Raw genomic sequence first — 16,569 nt, forward strand, 5'->3', positions numbered from 1 at the left:
CATTGCCAATCCATCAGGCCCTGGGACAGGGGGCAGCAGTGGGGGCAGAGGGGTCACATTCTTCCTGCTCTGACCTCTACCACATTCATTTTACATTTCTCCTACTGTTTTTAGCTTGAGGGGGATGCGGCATGCCTTTTGAGCCCCCATCCTGGAAAAGCAGTGATCCACCAATTGCCAGTTTTACAAAAGCCATGGACGACACTTGCAGAAAAGCAGCTCCTCATCCGCCCAGCTTTCATCCTTTCTGGGTTACGTTTGTATTTCAGATACACTGTGAAGGGGGGGGGGGGGGCCCTGCTCTCTTCAGCAAACTGCACAGTACGATTTCAGGCCTCCCAGAAGCTGCCTGGCAGTTACCGCTCAATAAGAGCTGTGGTTTGCAGCATGGTACCCACTTTTTAAAATCTTTACTGCTTTGTGTTATGAGGTTGTTCTGTAATTGGTGCTGATATAGGAATAGAATACTCCGGAGGTTTGGGGCTCATCCAGGCTGCTTCTTGGCTGTGTGCACCTGTGGTTTATAGCAGAGGAATGTTTGAAGCCAGAATGTGTGTATTACATGTGTGCCACTTTATATGCCTCCCTTCTGTGTGCATGTAGACTGTCATATGTATGCCTCTTCTGTGTGAGCGCATGTCATGCTTGCCCCTTTGGAATGTGTTTGTGTACAGTATGGGCTTAGGGTGGCCAACTTTTTTTCCATGGACCATAACAGGACACCCACTAAACTTTAATGCTTGGGGGGGGGAGGGGTTACAGATTACTGTCAGTTGTTGCGCCACTCATTCATTACTTGGCTGTCAAGCACCCCCCTCGATACACTTTGTTTTATAAAATGTTATTTCAGCTATCCCCATAAACACATCAACTACACTCTCTCATGCAGTTTTGCTCTGTCACAACTAAAGCTTTTCTAATATACACCCACCTCCATACTTCCCCATAAACCCACAGCCTCTTCTCTCATATACACATGCGCACACAACTTCCTCTCTCATATACAAACACAGTCTCCTCTCTCAAATACAGGTGGTTCATTCTCCTTTCCTTCAAACCTTCCCAGCCTTTCATCTGTCTCTCCCTTGTGCCACCTGTTTCTCAATATGCCCTCCCCTCCTCTGTGCATCCCTCACTTATGCTGCCCTCCTTTCTGTAGTCCCCTCTGCATGCTCTTGTCTTGCTCTCCATCCTTCTTCCCTCCTGCCTCCCTCTCCTCCCCAGTGCCTTCCTTTCTCTCTCTTCTTTCCTCTTGTGTTCCCCTGTCTCCTGTTCTTCTCTCTTCCTTCCTTTCCCCCTCTGTGTATCCCTTCTTCCCTCATGGCTCCACTGTGCCTCTCCCCTTCCCTGTGATCTTTGTTCCTTCCATATCCCCTCTGTCTCTTTCCTCCCTTGCTCACCGTGCCTCTATCTTCCTTTTTTTTCCCATTTTGGCTGTGTCCCCTCTTTCTCTCCCCTCTCCCTACCTTGTGACTCAGAGACTCCCCTTGGCTGGCTTGCTGCAGCCCCCGTCTCTGGTCTTGGCCCAGCATTCAGTGAGGGACAGGAAGGGACCCAGAAGTTCATAGTTGCAGAGATCTATGGAGCCACTGGGAACTGAGGGCTGTGCTGTGCCCCGCCTCCTCTCCCCATTCCATCCAATCACAAAACAGAAGAGGAGGCAGAGACACAGCTCAGCTCTCAGCTTTGACTTTCCCTGTATCCAGGAAACTGTGGGGAAAGAGGAGGAACCGCCTGCAAAATCTGGATTTTCAGTGTCCGGTTAGTACTTTTTGACTGGACACTGCACAGCACATCTGAAAACCTGACTGTTCAGTCCAAAACTGGCAATTGGCAACCCTATATGGGCTACATATGCCTCTTCTGCATGTCCATAGGTTACACATGTATTTCTTTTTTAGGTGTGTGATGGGGGGAGCTTGCATGTATGTGGCTATGGGTCACACATGCATCTTGTCAATGTGTGCATGATTGAGCCAAGCCTGGGTCATGTGTGCACACTTTGGCAGTATGGCCATGTGAGAGGGAAAATGATACAGATAGGATTTCCCCAGCTAATCCAAGCGTGCATGGATCATGATGTAAGTAATACTGCATAACTAGGACTGTTGACAGGTGCCTGGGTGGTCCCTCTGAGCCAGGAAAGCCGATGAGAAAACCATTTAATATAGCAATGCTGAAAAAGGTGCAAGGGATGAATGAATCTATTCTGTGTGCCATTTACACATCCAACTTCTGAAAATTCAAGTTGTTGGCGTAAATGTTTAAGATGCTCCCGGAATGCCTTTTAGCATAAGTAAATTTAGCTGTGCATATAAGGGTATATATTTAGGTGGCTGAAAATCGACATGGACCTCATAGCACCAAGCTGCATGTGTAACTCCTTTCTTTATGCATGTAAGTCCTGACTAATCTTTTGGGAAATTTAACCCCATAGTGCTTTCTGTAAGGAATAGTGGTCATGCTAAAATACTTATATTGCTTCCCACATGATCAGATCGTGTTATGAGATAGTGAAATCTGACTTTTTTTTTTTTTTTACTGTCTTTAATCTAGGGTCAGTGCAGGCTGCAAAAACAGTGCTTAAAGGGAGGTTTCCATTAAATTAAACTAGGAGACTCCAGCACTAGTGAAGGTCAGCCATCCTATGTATGTATAAATAGAAATCAGTTGTGCTAAACTGCTCCCTAGCGCCTCTTTTTTTGACAGGAGCGGTGGCTGTCAGCGGATTTGACAGCCGACGCTCAATTTTGCCGGTGTCTGTTCTCAAACCCGCTGACAGCCACGGGTTTGGAAAATGGACGCCGGAATAATTGAGCGTCCGTCTTCCGCTAATATCGCCATGATATTAAGTCGGAGGGTGTACAGAAAAGCAGTGTTTTCTGCTTTTCTGTACACTTCCCCAGCACTGGCAGAAATTAACGCCAGCCTTTGGGCAGGCGTTAATTTCTGAAAGTAAAATGTGCAGCTTGGCTGCACATTTTACTTACTGTATGGCGCGGGGAATAACTAATAGGGCAATCAACATGCATTTGCATGTTGCGGGCGCTATTAGTTTCGGGGTGGTTGACCCCGCGTTTTCGACGCGCTGTTACCCCTTACTGTATAAGGGGTAAAGCTAGCGCGTCAAACGCGCGTACTGTATCGGCCCGATAGTTTGTAACTAGCTTTTATTGTTTTACACTGATATGATCTTGAAAGTGGGATGGGGTAACAAGTTTTACTTTCATAAGAGAGAACTTTTTACCTTTAAAAAAAAAAAAACAGCATCAGCTAAAATGTCCTCTTGAGAAACATTTCTTATGGTATAAGAGACAGTCTATACTGTTTCAGAAAGAAGATTGATCTCTTCTGGCTGCTCCAGTATTGCACAGAAGGCATCATGCAGCATAAGAGCCATCTTTCAAAGGATATATTATCTAATGTTAAACATGTTTTTACTGTAATACTTAAGTAATTACTAGAAATTATTTGTCTTTTTGTGCGTCTCAGCTAGGTTGTAAGTTCCATGAAACATAGTGTCTCTGTTTATGTATGTGTGCAGTGCTGATTATGTCTAGTAGCGCTATAGAAATGTAAAGCAGTAGCAGAACTCACTATAATCTAATTCTAATCCACAAGAATACATTGAACATTAGAACATATCAATGGATTAGCAAGTAATTTAAATGAACATCCTCGTGTTGATGGGGCAGTCCTAGGACTGGACTCTTCAGCATGTTTTAGTCGGTCAAATAGCTTGGTTGGCCAAAATGTCCATGACTTAATAGTTCTGTACATATCTCTCAGTTGGCCCTTCTGTAAATGAAGAGCTAAATTTCATCTTCCAATGTGCTGCCTTTTTTAATTTTTTTTAAGTTAAAATAAAATAATGAAAGCAGATGTTTTATGTTGAGTTTTGTGTAAGACTCCTTGGACTTTCCTATTGCTGCATTCTTAAGGTTTCCTTCCCTATTTGGGGATACAAGATAAAACATTTGATTTTCCCATTGTGTACCCTCTGCCAGCATACAAGGTGCCCTCAGACTTGTCACTAGGGAAGCTCCTGTAGCTTTCTGAAAGGTACACAATAGGCAAAGGTCTGTGGGCTTGGTTGGAGGGGGACATAACATGGCTTTGGAATTACCTTTCTTGATGGAATATTCGGTGGATGCTTGGTGTAGTTCTTCCTCTAATGTTCCTTCTTCTTTCTTTCCTTTAGACATGGAGTGTGCTGATGTACCGCTCTTAACGCCCAGCAGCAAAGAGATGATGTCACAGGCATTGAAGGCCACCTTCAGTGGTTTCACCAAAGAGCAGCAGCGGCTGGGGATCCCTATAGGTATAGTATGTGGATACAGCACGGAAGGGTGATCATGCGGGTGAAGAGAGACTAATAAGGATGTACAGCTGAAAACTTCTCAGTTCCATTTTTTTTTTGTTTTGGCTTATTTTTCAATTTGTTTAATATTGTATTTGGTTTGTTTTCTTGAACCAAAAAACACATTAAAAAATACAAACCAAGCCCCTCCTACCCACCAAGACTGTCCATGGGGCCAGGCCCATCTGGCTTGCCAGTGCCATTTTTAAATCTACAGAAGGCAGGGCAGGAGCAAGTGGGCATTGTTCTTTCCCTTTGGACTTTGCAACCATATGGATGAGGTAAATGGGGGGCAATGTTTGATGTGGAAGGGTTTGAGGGGCTTAGGGAAGTCTCAGCTAGATCTGGGCCCCAGCCTTGTTTTTGTTTTTTTCCCTGGACAGAATGGAATCAGAGGACATTGAAGAAACCCTTTTCTTATTTGCATTGAAATTTAAAAAGACAAAACTTTTCAGGTTTTTTTGAGAGGCCATTTTCTGTTCATTTTAATCAGAATGAACCGAAAATGGCCTCATTTGTCCCACTTTGTACATTCGTTTTAAACAAATGCATATCACTATAAGAGTAGTAAAAACGGCAACCTTCAAAAACATGTTTGCAGGCAGAAATGTTTTACGTGTGGAAATAGGCTTCTTGAAAATTGCTTGCCATCTCTGTACGCAAAAGTATGGGCATAGTTTTAGTGCACGTGACCTTAACATGCAGAAAGAGGAGGTGTTCCTAGGGGCAGACTTGGAGAGAGGTTAGCACTGTGTGTGTACATAATTTTTCTGGGAAATAAACCTCATAAATAGTGGATGCAGGTCTATACATGTACTTTTTTTCCAACTCTGTTTTCAAAGGGAAAGTGTTTCCTTTTGAAAACTGATGTAAATTATGGGTAAAAAAGTGGTCACAGAAATCTAAAATTGTCCTCAAAGGGACACTGCTAATCAATCCTACCTTCAGCTGAGCACCAACTTTATGGTACTAAATATTAACGGGTGCTCCATCATCTTAACAAGTAAAAAATTATTCAGCTAAAAGTTTTACATAGCAAACATTCTCCCACCCCTATATATGCCATCTCTCATGGATTTCTCGTTCTCTGTTTCTGATTACAGCAAAGCCCTATTATCCAGTATGCATAGGGAATAGTCCATGCTGGTTATCTGAGAGTTTTTTAGTGAAGTACTTTTCATGAAAGAAAAACTAAATACACATTTTTACAACTTTATGCAGCATTTATTAAAATTCAGCAATGAACAGTCTAGAAATACCCAGATTGCTTAATGGTTAATCCACATACTGCTTATCCTCACTTCCATCAGCACTGTTCCCACCCTTCTATTGCTTCAGCATCAGTATCAATATCTGATGCTCATGGTGTTGCAATGCCTTGATACAAATTTGAGAAGCTCTTTGAAGCAACTTGCAGAAGTCTGCCCAGGTGCCTGCAAATCAGTTGCCATTTTAAAGAAATTGTGAGCAACATGACGCTTTATTGCCTCCTGAGCAGAGTAAGAAGGCTGCTGCAAAGAATATATCAAGGTATTGTGATCTTCTTCAAGAGCAGTGAATCACTCCAGATGCACAACCTTTTCGGTAATTTCAGCATCCGTAAAGGTTGGTGTAACATCAATTATTTGATCTTGGTTATTTCACTCTTCAATTTCAGTCTCTCTAATTTTAGTGACAGGGTTTATGGGGGGGTCAGCATTGGAAGACATCCAGAATCTTAGTGAATTTTTTTTCTTTCACAAATTGAAACCTTTAAAATTTTTCTTTTTATCAGAAGATCTCTCCACAAAAATCACAACTATTCACAATTTTATCCAAGCCTTCCATTAAGTTTTACCTCTTAAATCACACCAGGCACATGCCACATTAAAAACTGCACTGTTTAAGGTGTGCTGCGACTGAAATTCTTGGAGAGCGTCTTCATAGTTGAGCAGCATCCTGATAAAATCCTGTCTGAAGATGGATATGTTTTCCATAAATCCTTGATCCATTGGCTGAATGAATGAGATCACATTTGCAGGAAGGGGTAAAAATATTTCCAGGCACTAACTCTGATTCAGGAGGGTGAGAGAGTTATTTCTTCTGGTGACCTTCACTGCTGGTACAAAATGATTTCCTGGTCCATCCATGCATTAGTTTGCAGCTTGTAGTCAGCAGGTAAATGAACAACAGCCTTGAATGCTCTTGGTTATTTTAATTTTCCCAACACTAACAGGGATATGTGTTGGCCTCTCTTTGCCCATATGTGTGAACTTTCTCATTGAAGAGAAACAAAATGGAGAAAATCAGCCACTGGTTGGTTTCTTAATTCATTATATATCAGTTAAATCGTGAAACGAACACTGCCCCCCCCCCACCCCCCAGAATTTTCGTGAAAAATCGTTTTTCGGCTTAGTGCCGGCTAACAAAAAAACATTTATTTTTATTTTTTGTTAGTACACTCTAAACCGAAAAACTTTTTTTTTTTTTCTAAAAAAAAAAAAAAGCCAATCCGTGGGAAAACGAGATTTTCCCGTGGCCACACAAACCCGAAAGCGCAAACGATTGGGCACCCGATACACATCCCTACTGTAGCTACCTGGTGAATACACTTCACGTATATGTGTGTGTATATGTAATATAATATATAATATTATATATATAAAATCATCTGCTGGTTGGCCCCAAATTAACTGCATGAATGGAAGGGGAGCCGCAGCTCAAAAACTTTGCTCTCCTAGATGAGGTCTCATTGATTTAATATGGGCTGAGGCATTACCACTTTTCTGTTTTCTGCTTCTCCCTCTGGCACTAGCCACCACCACCTTATCACATTATTTTGCTACCTTGGTTGGTATGATGATGATGGTAAACTAATCGAAGAAAGTTCTTTTTCACTCAACACACAATTAAACTCTGGAATTTGTTGCCAGAGGATGTGGTTAGTGCAGTTAGAATAGCTGTGCTTAAAAAAGGATTGGATAAGATCTTGGAGGAGAAGTCCATTACCTGCTATTAATTAAGCTGGCTTAGAAAATTGCCACTGCTATTACTAGCAACAGTAACATGGAATAGACTTAGTTTTTGGGTACTTGCCAGGTTCTTATGGCCTGGATTGGCCACTGTTGGAAACAGGATGCTGGGCTTCATGGACCCTTGGTCTGACCCAGTATGGCATGTTCTTATGTATATTTTAGAATCTCATTTCTCCCTTGGATTTCTGTATAGCAAATGTATGACTGAACTTTTTTGCACTGAATCTTTATTGCCAAGCATTCAACCGCTCCTGAAGTTTTGTTTGGTTTTTAGATCTATAATAATGTAATAAATGCCATGCTGAGTCAAATTAGTAGTCTGAGCCCAGCATACTGTCTCTGGTCTTTGTCAGTCTGGGTCACTTAGAAGTACCTAGCAGATCCTAATGGGGAGATTCCCTTCTCTGATGCTTACTTCCAGATGTGAGAGATGGTGATCCTTATGTTTTCTTGGCTAATAATTGTTAATGGGCCTTGCCTCCAGAAACTCATCCAAACTTTTTCTTAAACCCAGCTGTACTATTATCCTTGCCCACATTCTCCAGCAACAAATTCCACATATCTCTCTTCACTCTACCTATTTTTTCAGAGGTGACAATCCAGTTACAGATCTTGGTGCCTTCTGCAAGAAGGCAAACTATTCTATCCACCCCCTCATAATATTGCTCCCAACAACAGTTGATCAGAACAGGCCTCTGGACGAACCCCTGAGGCACTCTACTAATTGCCTTCTTTCCTCAGAGAGAATTTCATTTACCATCATCTTTTTTACTATTTCTAGACCACTTTGGTACATAAATAAGACCCATGGCTTGTACAACAATAAATGCAACTGTAAAGCATCATTAAATATAATGCAAAGGAAATTTCTTTCTTTGTTTAACTATCTTTAGAGACCTTCGTTTTCAGTTTTTATTTTATTTTTCCCAGGAATTTAATATTGTTTACAATAAAGGAAAAAAAAAAAAAAAAGGAAAGAAATCAGTGGGACAAATAGGTCATTTCTTCCCACTGATTTTTTTTCTCCTGTTTATCAGTGTTTTCTTTGGAAAGGTATTTATGATAAATAAAATAAAAACTAAAAACAAAAGGTCCTTAACTATATTTGACTTTCTGCTATTCAAATTCCCAACATGGTGGAATACGATGTATAAAATAATCAAAACACATTAAATATGGGACGAACAAAAATAAAATCTAAAATCTCCTAACTGATGATAGATGCACTGCTACCCATTTGTAGCTCTGAAAAAAATGGAAATTCTTCATTATTCTCAATAAAACATATCTTGGCCTGGACTCCACCTAACAACGTAAGTATCAGCTCATCCAATTATCAAACCAAGGTTTGGGAAATAACCAGGCCTTGATTTGTTTATGAAACTTTAAATAATTCTGCTCTTCTCTAACAGCCAAAGGCAATTTTGTTCCATAGAGCTGGACCATAATACCTAAATGCAGTATTTTGGGTTAGTGTCAGTTTAACCCTAGCAGAAGGTACACATCCAGCAACTGTGGTTGCGATGACCTCAAAGACAAGTAGGCACATAATTTGAGAACAATTTGGCCAGATATTCTGGAAGGCCTCTACACTGGAACATTAAGGACAGGATCTTAAATCTAATTCTGTACTCAACCGGCAACAAATGCAAATCCTGCAAAACTGGGGAGATATGTTCAAATATCAAATATTTGGAACAGTTGCAACTGATTCAGACTAGTGCCTGAAATTCCATGATGTAGTGAATTGTATTAACCAGTTCTGGTAGTAATACAGGCATGGATTAGAATAGTGAAATTCTTCAATGACAAATAATGGCATAATTGTTTTATTAAGATATAAAAGGAGGCCCAAACTATGGATGATATTTGTGACTTCATGGATGGATCTTTATCCAATTTAATTCCTAGGCTTGTAGCAACCTCCATCACTCTTTCATTTTCTGACTTTTCTGCTAAAGGTTGGTTTTTTGATGCTTTATCCATAATGCCACCGTTTTATCATGGTTTAATTTTAATCGCCTTTGATCAAACCATTGAGCGAACATGTTTAAGCAAGCTTTAACCCTTCCTATATCCTCCACTTGATTCATACCAACCCAAGTAAGAATCTGTATATCATTCACAAATATGAATGCAGTTTAAAAATAAACAGCATTATCCTTTCACTCAGTCCAGCCATGGAGTCGTTCTCTCCCCCATAGTCTGGTTTTCAGGGTATCCACAATGAATATGTATGAAAAAAATTTGCATGTACAACCTGCCCTGGCATGCTGATGACCTTTGAGTCGGACTGCACCTAAAACTCGAGTCTGACCTCATTGCTGTGTGCCCATTCATTTCCGCACGATGCTACAACAGTGACATGGTGTTTAACGGCAATCCTCTTTATTTAAGCTGAAAGAGAGGCGATACCAGCCCATGCAGATTCAGGTGTGACCTTCCTGCCCGGACGCAAGCATAGAAAGCAGCTTTGGCGTATTGGCACATTTCACAGCATAAATGGGCAGGGTCACTGTGGGTCCCCCTAGCAGGCAGTGTGCAGGGTGGCTTCAGACTGCACACTATGTTAATGTCTGGACCTGATTTTGTTTTTTGAAAAGGGGCATCTCAACCTGAAATGACCTTTGTGAAGTTACTATCTTACAAAAAGACATTATGTGGCCCATCTACAAAAGATTTGTCCCGTCGACTTTAGAAGTTAACCTCCCCCCCCCCCCCCATTCAGTACTTAACACATTTATTCTCAATGCCATGCGATATTCTTCCTTTTCTTAATAATAAAGTTGTACTATTACTATTACAAATTTTTATTATTTGTAGAGAATGATAGCCCTGAATCCTGACCAAGTTTATGAAAGCAGCAGGTGTAAAAATTATTTTTCCTTTTTATGTGGCTCTGGTTTAATAAATGTTGCTTTCTTATCTGGTTTATGAGTGCGACTGGGCTGAAATAGCCTGGCCTGCGTTTCTCTGTAATGCCCTCTGTCTCTCCTCTGCACCCCTCTGCTACAGACCCCCGGCAGTGGACGGACACCCACGTGAGAGACTGGGTGATGTGGGCGGTGAACGAGTTCAGCCTTAAGGGGGTGGATTTCCAAAAGTTCTGCATGAACGGTGCCGCCCTCTGTGCGCTGGGGAAGGACTGCTTCCTGGAGCTGGCCCCAGATTTCGTGGGAGACATTCTCTGGGAACACCTGGAGATCCTGCAGAAAGGTGAGCACCTGTCTCCACCCCCTCCCCCCTCCCCCCTTCAGCTGATAGCACTGCACCCCTGAATCTGCAAAGTAAAAGAAACTTTGGGTTAACCTTTCCTCTGTCTGAGGTGCCTAGAATTTACATCTTTTTTTGCATTGAATCCTACTTAGCGCCTTTCGACCCTCAGACAGTTTCACTCTTACTGCTTGTTTTGTTGCTATTAGGTTGAAACAGCTCTTGACTAACCTCTCCTGCCATAGCATTGACTGACGAGAATAAATGTCAAAGCATGGCTTAATGCAATAAAAGTACCAACATTCCTGACAAAATAAATATATGCAGGTTACAGCTAGAAAGTATTTAACGAAGGTGATTGAGACAAGAACAGTAACAGAATTCAAGAAAGTGAGGAAAGCCAGAGAGCACCTGGGGCCTATGGAATTGCACTAGGGATTAAAGTGGGCAGGCTGGATGGCCCTTAAAATGCTTATTTGCCGTCATATTCTCTGTTTTTATATTAATGGGGTGTGTTCTAGTATTTGTGCACTTACCCCTAAAGACACGGATACCTCTGCCTTGCATAGAAGTACAGAATGTGTATGTACAGTGCACAGCTGGTCTGGTGTGGCTAAGTAGTTGCTGTCGCACGTGTACTTACCTAAGCGTGACATACAGCCAGATGTGAGGATCCAGCAAAAGTAGGGCAGAAAAAGAAACGTGCAAAGAGCCTGCAAGTCAGTTTGCTCATGCAATTCTGAAATAGCACATCTTTGGTCAAAGGTTTTATTTTCCTGCAGCTTCTGGAAATGCAAAAAAGCAAAAAAAAAAAAGCAAAATCTATACAAAAAAAAAATTGCTAAGGAGCAGATTTTCAACTTTTGAAGTTTGGTAATGACCTTTAAACATCACGCCCCATCCCCATCATACTGTGTTGGTTTAAATTTAGTAGCTGTAAATGTGGGTGGCCACAGGGGCAGGATTTGATCAGGGAGGGGGAGGAAGAAAGTTAATTACTTAGCACTAATTTCCAGTGCTAGGTCCCTAACTTTAAATGCTCAAATTTATGTGGTGCAGTTATGGTCCTATATTTGGTCGCTCCAATTTTGGGCAGCTATGTTTAAGCTAATTTTCAGTTGCAAAACTAGATGGCTGTGTTTGATTGAAAATTAGATTAATGTTGTTGCCTAACCAGAGCAGCTAAAATCAGGTGCTCAGCCATGGGCTCGAACTCAGTCCATAAATGTTCAAGATTGACCAAAAGTCCCTCTGCATTTTCAGGTCAAATGTTTGGGGTTTTTTTTGTTTTTTTTTGCTCATGTAAACTTTTTTTTTTTATTTCAAGAAGCTGTAGGAAATGTTTAAATCGGTGGACAAAAGATGTGCTGTCCCAGAACAGGCAAACTGACTTGCTTTTTGTCCTGATTTTTTGGCATATGGAAATCTGACCCACTGCGTGCATGTGCTTACATGGCCTTCGTCATCAATGTCTGGCACGCCTTTCCAGCAGGAGAGTTCAAAGCTTGATACATTAGTATGGCTGGCTACAAATACAGTAGAACAGTTTTATTACAATATAGATACAATTCCAGCAAGATGGTGAGTATTTGTGGCTTTCTGTTGTGCAAAAGGGATAGGGATTATAAACTTGAGTTTTTTCATCGGGCTAATGTCACTACTGTTGGATGCTGCTTTGAAGAGCTGGGTTTTCACCAGTTTCCTGGAGGTTAGGACATCTGGAGCGAGTCTGATGTAAGGTAGTAAGACGAGGATGGGGCAGATCCTGCAAAACTTCTCTTCCTAGTGTTGGCGGGGTGCAATGTTCTTGAGGGGCCTGAGATGGAGAGTGGATGGGTATTTAGGGGCTGAGAGAGCTGTTGAGATATGCTGGAGCCAAGTCTTTGAAGGTTTTATAGGCTAGGAGCAGGAATTTGAATTTGGTGCAGCAGAGCATTCTCATTAATAGGACCTTTTTCATATTAAAGTCATTTCAGGTGGGCCTCTTCCACCCCTTGGTACGCCACTGGTTAACTGGAGTTTCACTTTTTTTTTCTTACTGTGTTCTTCATTTATGCATAGGCCAAGTGTAGGTAAAACGTGTTTCTTCTTTTAGCTTTCTAGTCCCTCTTTTTGTTTTTGTCTTATTTAGTTGTGATACGAGACAAAAGGGTGCGTGGGCCTGCGTGCATGGTTGGGAGGTGGGTTGTGTCCTTACGTGTAACTATGTTTGCATGGTCAGGCCCGTTTGTTCATGTACAACGGTGTGGGAATTGTAAAGCTAACTTCAGGGCGGATGGGCCATGCGGTCTTGTGCTGCCATCGTGTTTCTACGTTACTATATGTCTAGGTGGTTAGGTATGTGTGACTGCAGGAGCGAGCGAGCGATCTGTCCGTGTGCTGAGGGGTGTTGGTGATTCTGCATGTTTGTTTTGGGAAAAGAGCAAAGCTGGGTTGTGTTCTCCTCCCCTTCTGCAGAGTTATCCAGCGGGCAGGCTGGGGTGAGATGGGATTATACCTAGACAGACAGACAGACCAGGAGGGCCCAGCAAGGACTGATGGGAATTAGCCTTTAGTTTAAGGACTTCAAACGTAAGTGGAGAAGAACCAAATATCAGAAGGGAAGCCAGATGCCTGCTGCTTTATAAATATCTTTGTGGTTAAGTCACGGCCTCTGAATCTTGGCTGTCCCACAGCTTATTGAGGAAGGAGGAATGTTAATAAAGCAACTGTATCATTGATGAATTCATATCCTCCAGTGCCCTAGCCCCTTATGAAGTCTCTGATGACAAAAGTGGCTGTGTTATGTGAGATCTTTGGGGGTTGCCTGCATGTAGGGCTGCTCGTTGCCTGTTCGGGCGTTATCTTTCCGTGTGGTGCACTCGGTCTTTCATGCATCATAGACAGATGCAGAAACCTGAGTGTTAAAACTGTGTGCTGCAAATCAGTGCTCATTTTCCTAACTCACAGGCTAATATTCTTTTAACTCCCGATGCAATAAGCTAACGGTGGGCTACTGCCTAGGGAGCTCTAAAAAGCTGGCTGCATGTAAAATGTGTGTTTGGCACAGGCCAATGCACATTCAGGCCGATACAGTAAAGTGAGCGGGAGAGCGCACAGGCCAGTGTCCTGTGCGCACGATTCAGTAAACTAAAATATTTAAATTAGGGCCGGTGGTAAAAAGAGGCGCTTGGGACACTAGCGCATCCCTAGCGCCTCTTTTTGGACAGGAGCAGCGGCTGTCAGCGGGTTTGACAGCCGACGCTTAATTTTGCTGGCGTCGGTTCTCGAGCCCGCTGACAGCCACGGGTTCGGAAACCGGACGCCGGCAAAATTGAGCGTCTGCAAAATTGAGCGTCTGCAAAATTGAGCGTCTGCAAAATTGAGCGTCCGGTTTTCAACCTGTGGGCAGATTTAAAATTTTTTTTAAAACTTTTTTTTAACTTTCGGGACCTCCGACTTAATATCGCCATGATATTAAGTCGGAGGGTGCACAGAAAAGCAGTTTTTACTGCTTTTCTGTGCACTTTCCCAGTGCCGGCAGAAATTAGCGCCTACCTTTGGGTAGGCGCTAATTTCTGAAAGTAAAATGTGCGGCTTGGCTGCACATTTTACTTTCTGTATTGCGCGGGAATGACTAATAGGGCCATCAACTTGCATTTGCATGTTGCGGGTGCTATTAGTCTCGGGGGGGGGGGGGGGGGGGGGGGGTTGGATGCGCGTTTTTGACATGCTATTACCCCTTACTGAATAAGGGTAAAGCTAGCGCATCCAAAATGCGTGTCTAAATGCAGGTTTACTGTATCGGCCTGAATGTGCATTGGCCTGTGCCAAACACACATTTTACATGCAGCCAGCTTTTTAGAACTCCCTAGGCAGTAGCCCACCGTTAGCTTATTGCATCGGGAGTTAAAAGAATATTAGCCTGTGAGTTAGGAAACTGTGCACTGAGTGCACTGTACTGTATTGGCCTGATTGTAACTCAGAAAGGGAGGGAGCATCACTGACAGGCAGATCATACAGTAGCAGGCACGGCTACTTAACCAGATAAGTTCTGAGTTACCCTGCTATCTGGCGAGGTTCACCACTGCCACTTAGCTGAGTAGTCAGTGCTTAACATCTCTGACCCTGGAGTTACATTTCCAGTGCTAAGAAAATGCTGACCAGGCCAACGCATTGCTCTGCATTGGGGAGTAATGCTTAATGCCCTCATTTGCATGGGATTTCCATGCGAGGCTGCTAAGTAGTTCTCTCATTTTAGAGTGCTCATTTTGCGAGCTTAAAACTCCTTTCTGCATCGGCAGTAAAGTTTATACTCACAAGCATAGTTCCCTCTAAGCTGGGTGTGTTAGCAATTCCTCATACATTTTTGGACCATTGCTCAAGGATTTGATAGGGTTGCTCACACAAACCTTTCTTTGTGCTATATACAGAAATGCAACGCTAATAGTGGCGCTCAAAAATTGTTGGTTTAAAATCATTGTTGCTCACATGAAAAAAAAAATGTGCACACACCCCTAGACGCTCCTTGGAGGGAGCATTGCTCACAGGGACAGTAACTTTAAAACAGCTGCCGGCTTGTGCCGATGGACGCAGCCATTTTATATCATGCGCGTGTATATGTGCGCATCTTATTCAATCAGCCGGAAGCGCGTAAACCAGTTCATTCCCACTTTGCCCGGTTACAGGATAGGACTTCATAACACCCCCCCCCCCCTCCAGCTAACTAACCTCTCTTTTACCCTACCCACCCCTACCCGCCCCAACCCTTAAAACCCCACTGATTGGCCTAGTTTTTTTGTTTTATGACTTACGTGCCATCTATAGCAGAAGTAAAGATATGCGGTAAGGGAACCCGGCGTGCGCTTGTGTGCATAAATTCTTACACGCTGATTTCCATTTAAATTCCTGCAACGCCCACACCCTGCCGCTTTTGCTTTTGTGCGCGTACCCTGGTGCGCTTTCTTAAAACACACGTGCAGCACGCCGGCCCGGGAGATGCACATATCTCCCTGATCTGATGCACGTAGGGCTTTTAAAATCTACCGCAAAATGAGTATTTAAATGCAGGTAAGGAGGCACATTGTTAAGCCGTTGCAGAAAGGTGGGTTCTGGCCAGTGTGCCACTTTCATGACTTTAAAGGGGTCTGCTGTAGAAACTGGATTAAACGTGACTCACTACACACATCTGTGAAGAGGCTGTCCTAATGTTTCCAGGCACTGGGAGAGTCAGAACGATTCAAAGGCTGTCCTGGGGACATGCCCATCCTGACATCCCAGACGTCTGTATCACTGGTTCCCAATAAGGAATACAGAGTGATAATGTATAAAGAAGTTTAAACTTACAATAGGAGAATAGGATACAGGAGAGAGAGGAATCGAGGCACAAGGTTTTAGATGTATAAGGCTGACATTGTAGGTTATTGAAAAACACCTTCCTGATGTGTCTGTCTTTCTCTCTCTTTTTCTCTCTCTCTGAAGAAGACCTCAAGCCATACCAGATAAATGGAGGAAACCCTGCATATCCAGACTCCCGGTACCCCTCCGACTACTACATCAGTAAGTTTGAGTTGATTCAGATACATTGACATGTCTGTTCTAAGAAGGCAGGTGATCAATATTCAAACAGTTAGTTAGTCCGGCTAAGATCAGTACTTAGCCAAATAAACCGTAGGTTTTCAAAATTCCTATGCTCTGACTGTCTTCTAGTTAGCTAGGTAAAACTTAGCCACATAATTTGGAGGTGTTTCGGGAGCATTCCAAAGCAGAAATAAGTTATCTGGATAAGTTATTTATTTGGGTCTGGTCAAGTTAAACTTATCTGGCTATCTGCCTAACTAGGATTTTATCTAGCTAATTGTTAGACCTCCTAAATGACAGTGATCTGCTTTATATCCTTAATGATTTATCTGGCTAACTTAAGCCGGATAAATTGCTCTCTGTGCTATTTGAATGCAGACATTTGGCTATGAGTTTTCAAAAGTTACACTTATAAAATTAGGA

General features: G+C 42.5%; 1 protein-coding gene across 7 annotated transcripts in view; it reads left to right on the top strand.

The window, feature by feature from the left end:
- The window catches only part of ETS1 (ETS proto-oncogene 1, transcription factor), a 338,616-nt gene that overhangs the window by 272,850 nt on the left and 49,197 nt on the right, over window positions 1-16,569 (top strand). For 6 of the 7 annotated variants that reach the window (XM_029572460.1, XM_029572467.1, XM_029572463.1 and 3 more), the window contains 3 exons: window positions 4,202-4,321; window positions 10,390-10,590; window positions 16,048-16,125. In XM_029572460.1, coding sequence (XP_029428320.1) covers window positions 4,202-4,321; window positions 10,390-10,590; window positions 16,048-16,125 — 399 coding nt within the window. The remainder of the gene's footprint in view (window positions 1-4,201; window positions 4,322-10,389; window positions 10,591-16,047; window positions 16,126-16,569) is intronic. The other variant, XM_029572461.1, reaches the window with a different exon arrangement.

The sequence above is a fragment of the Rhinatrema bivittatum genome, chromosome 12, assembly GCF_901001135.1.
Source record: "Rhinatrema bivittatum chromosome 12, aRhiBiv1.1, whole genome shotgun sequence".
In the NCBI taxonomy this organism is placed as follows: Eukaryota; Metazoa; Chordata; class Amphibia; order Gymnophiona; family Rhinatrematidae; genus Rhinatrema; species Rhinatrema bivittatum.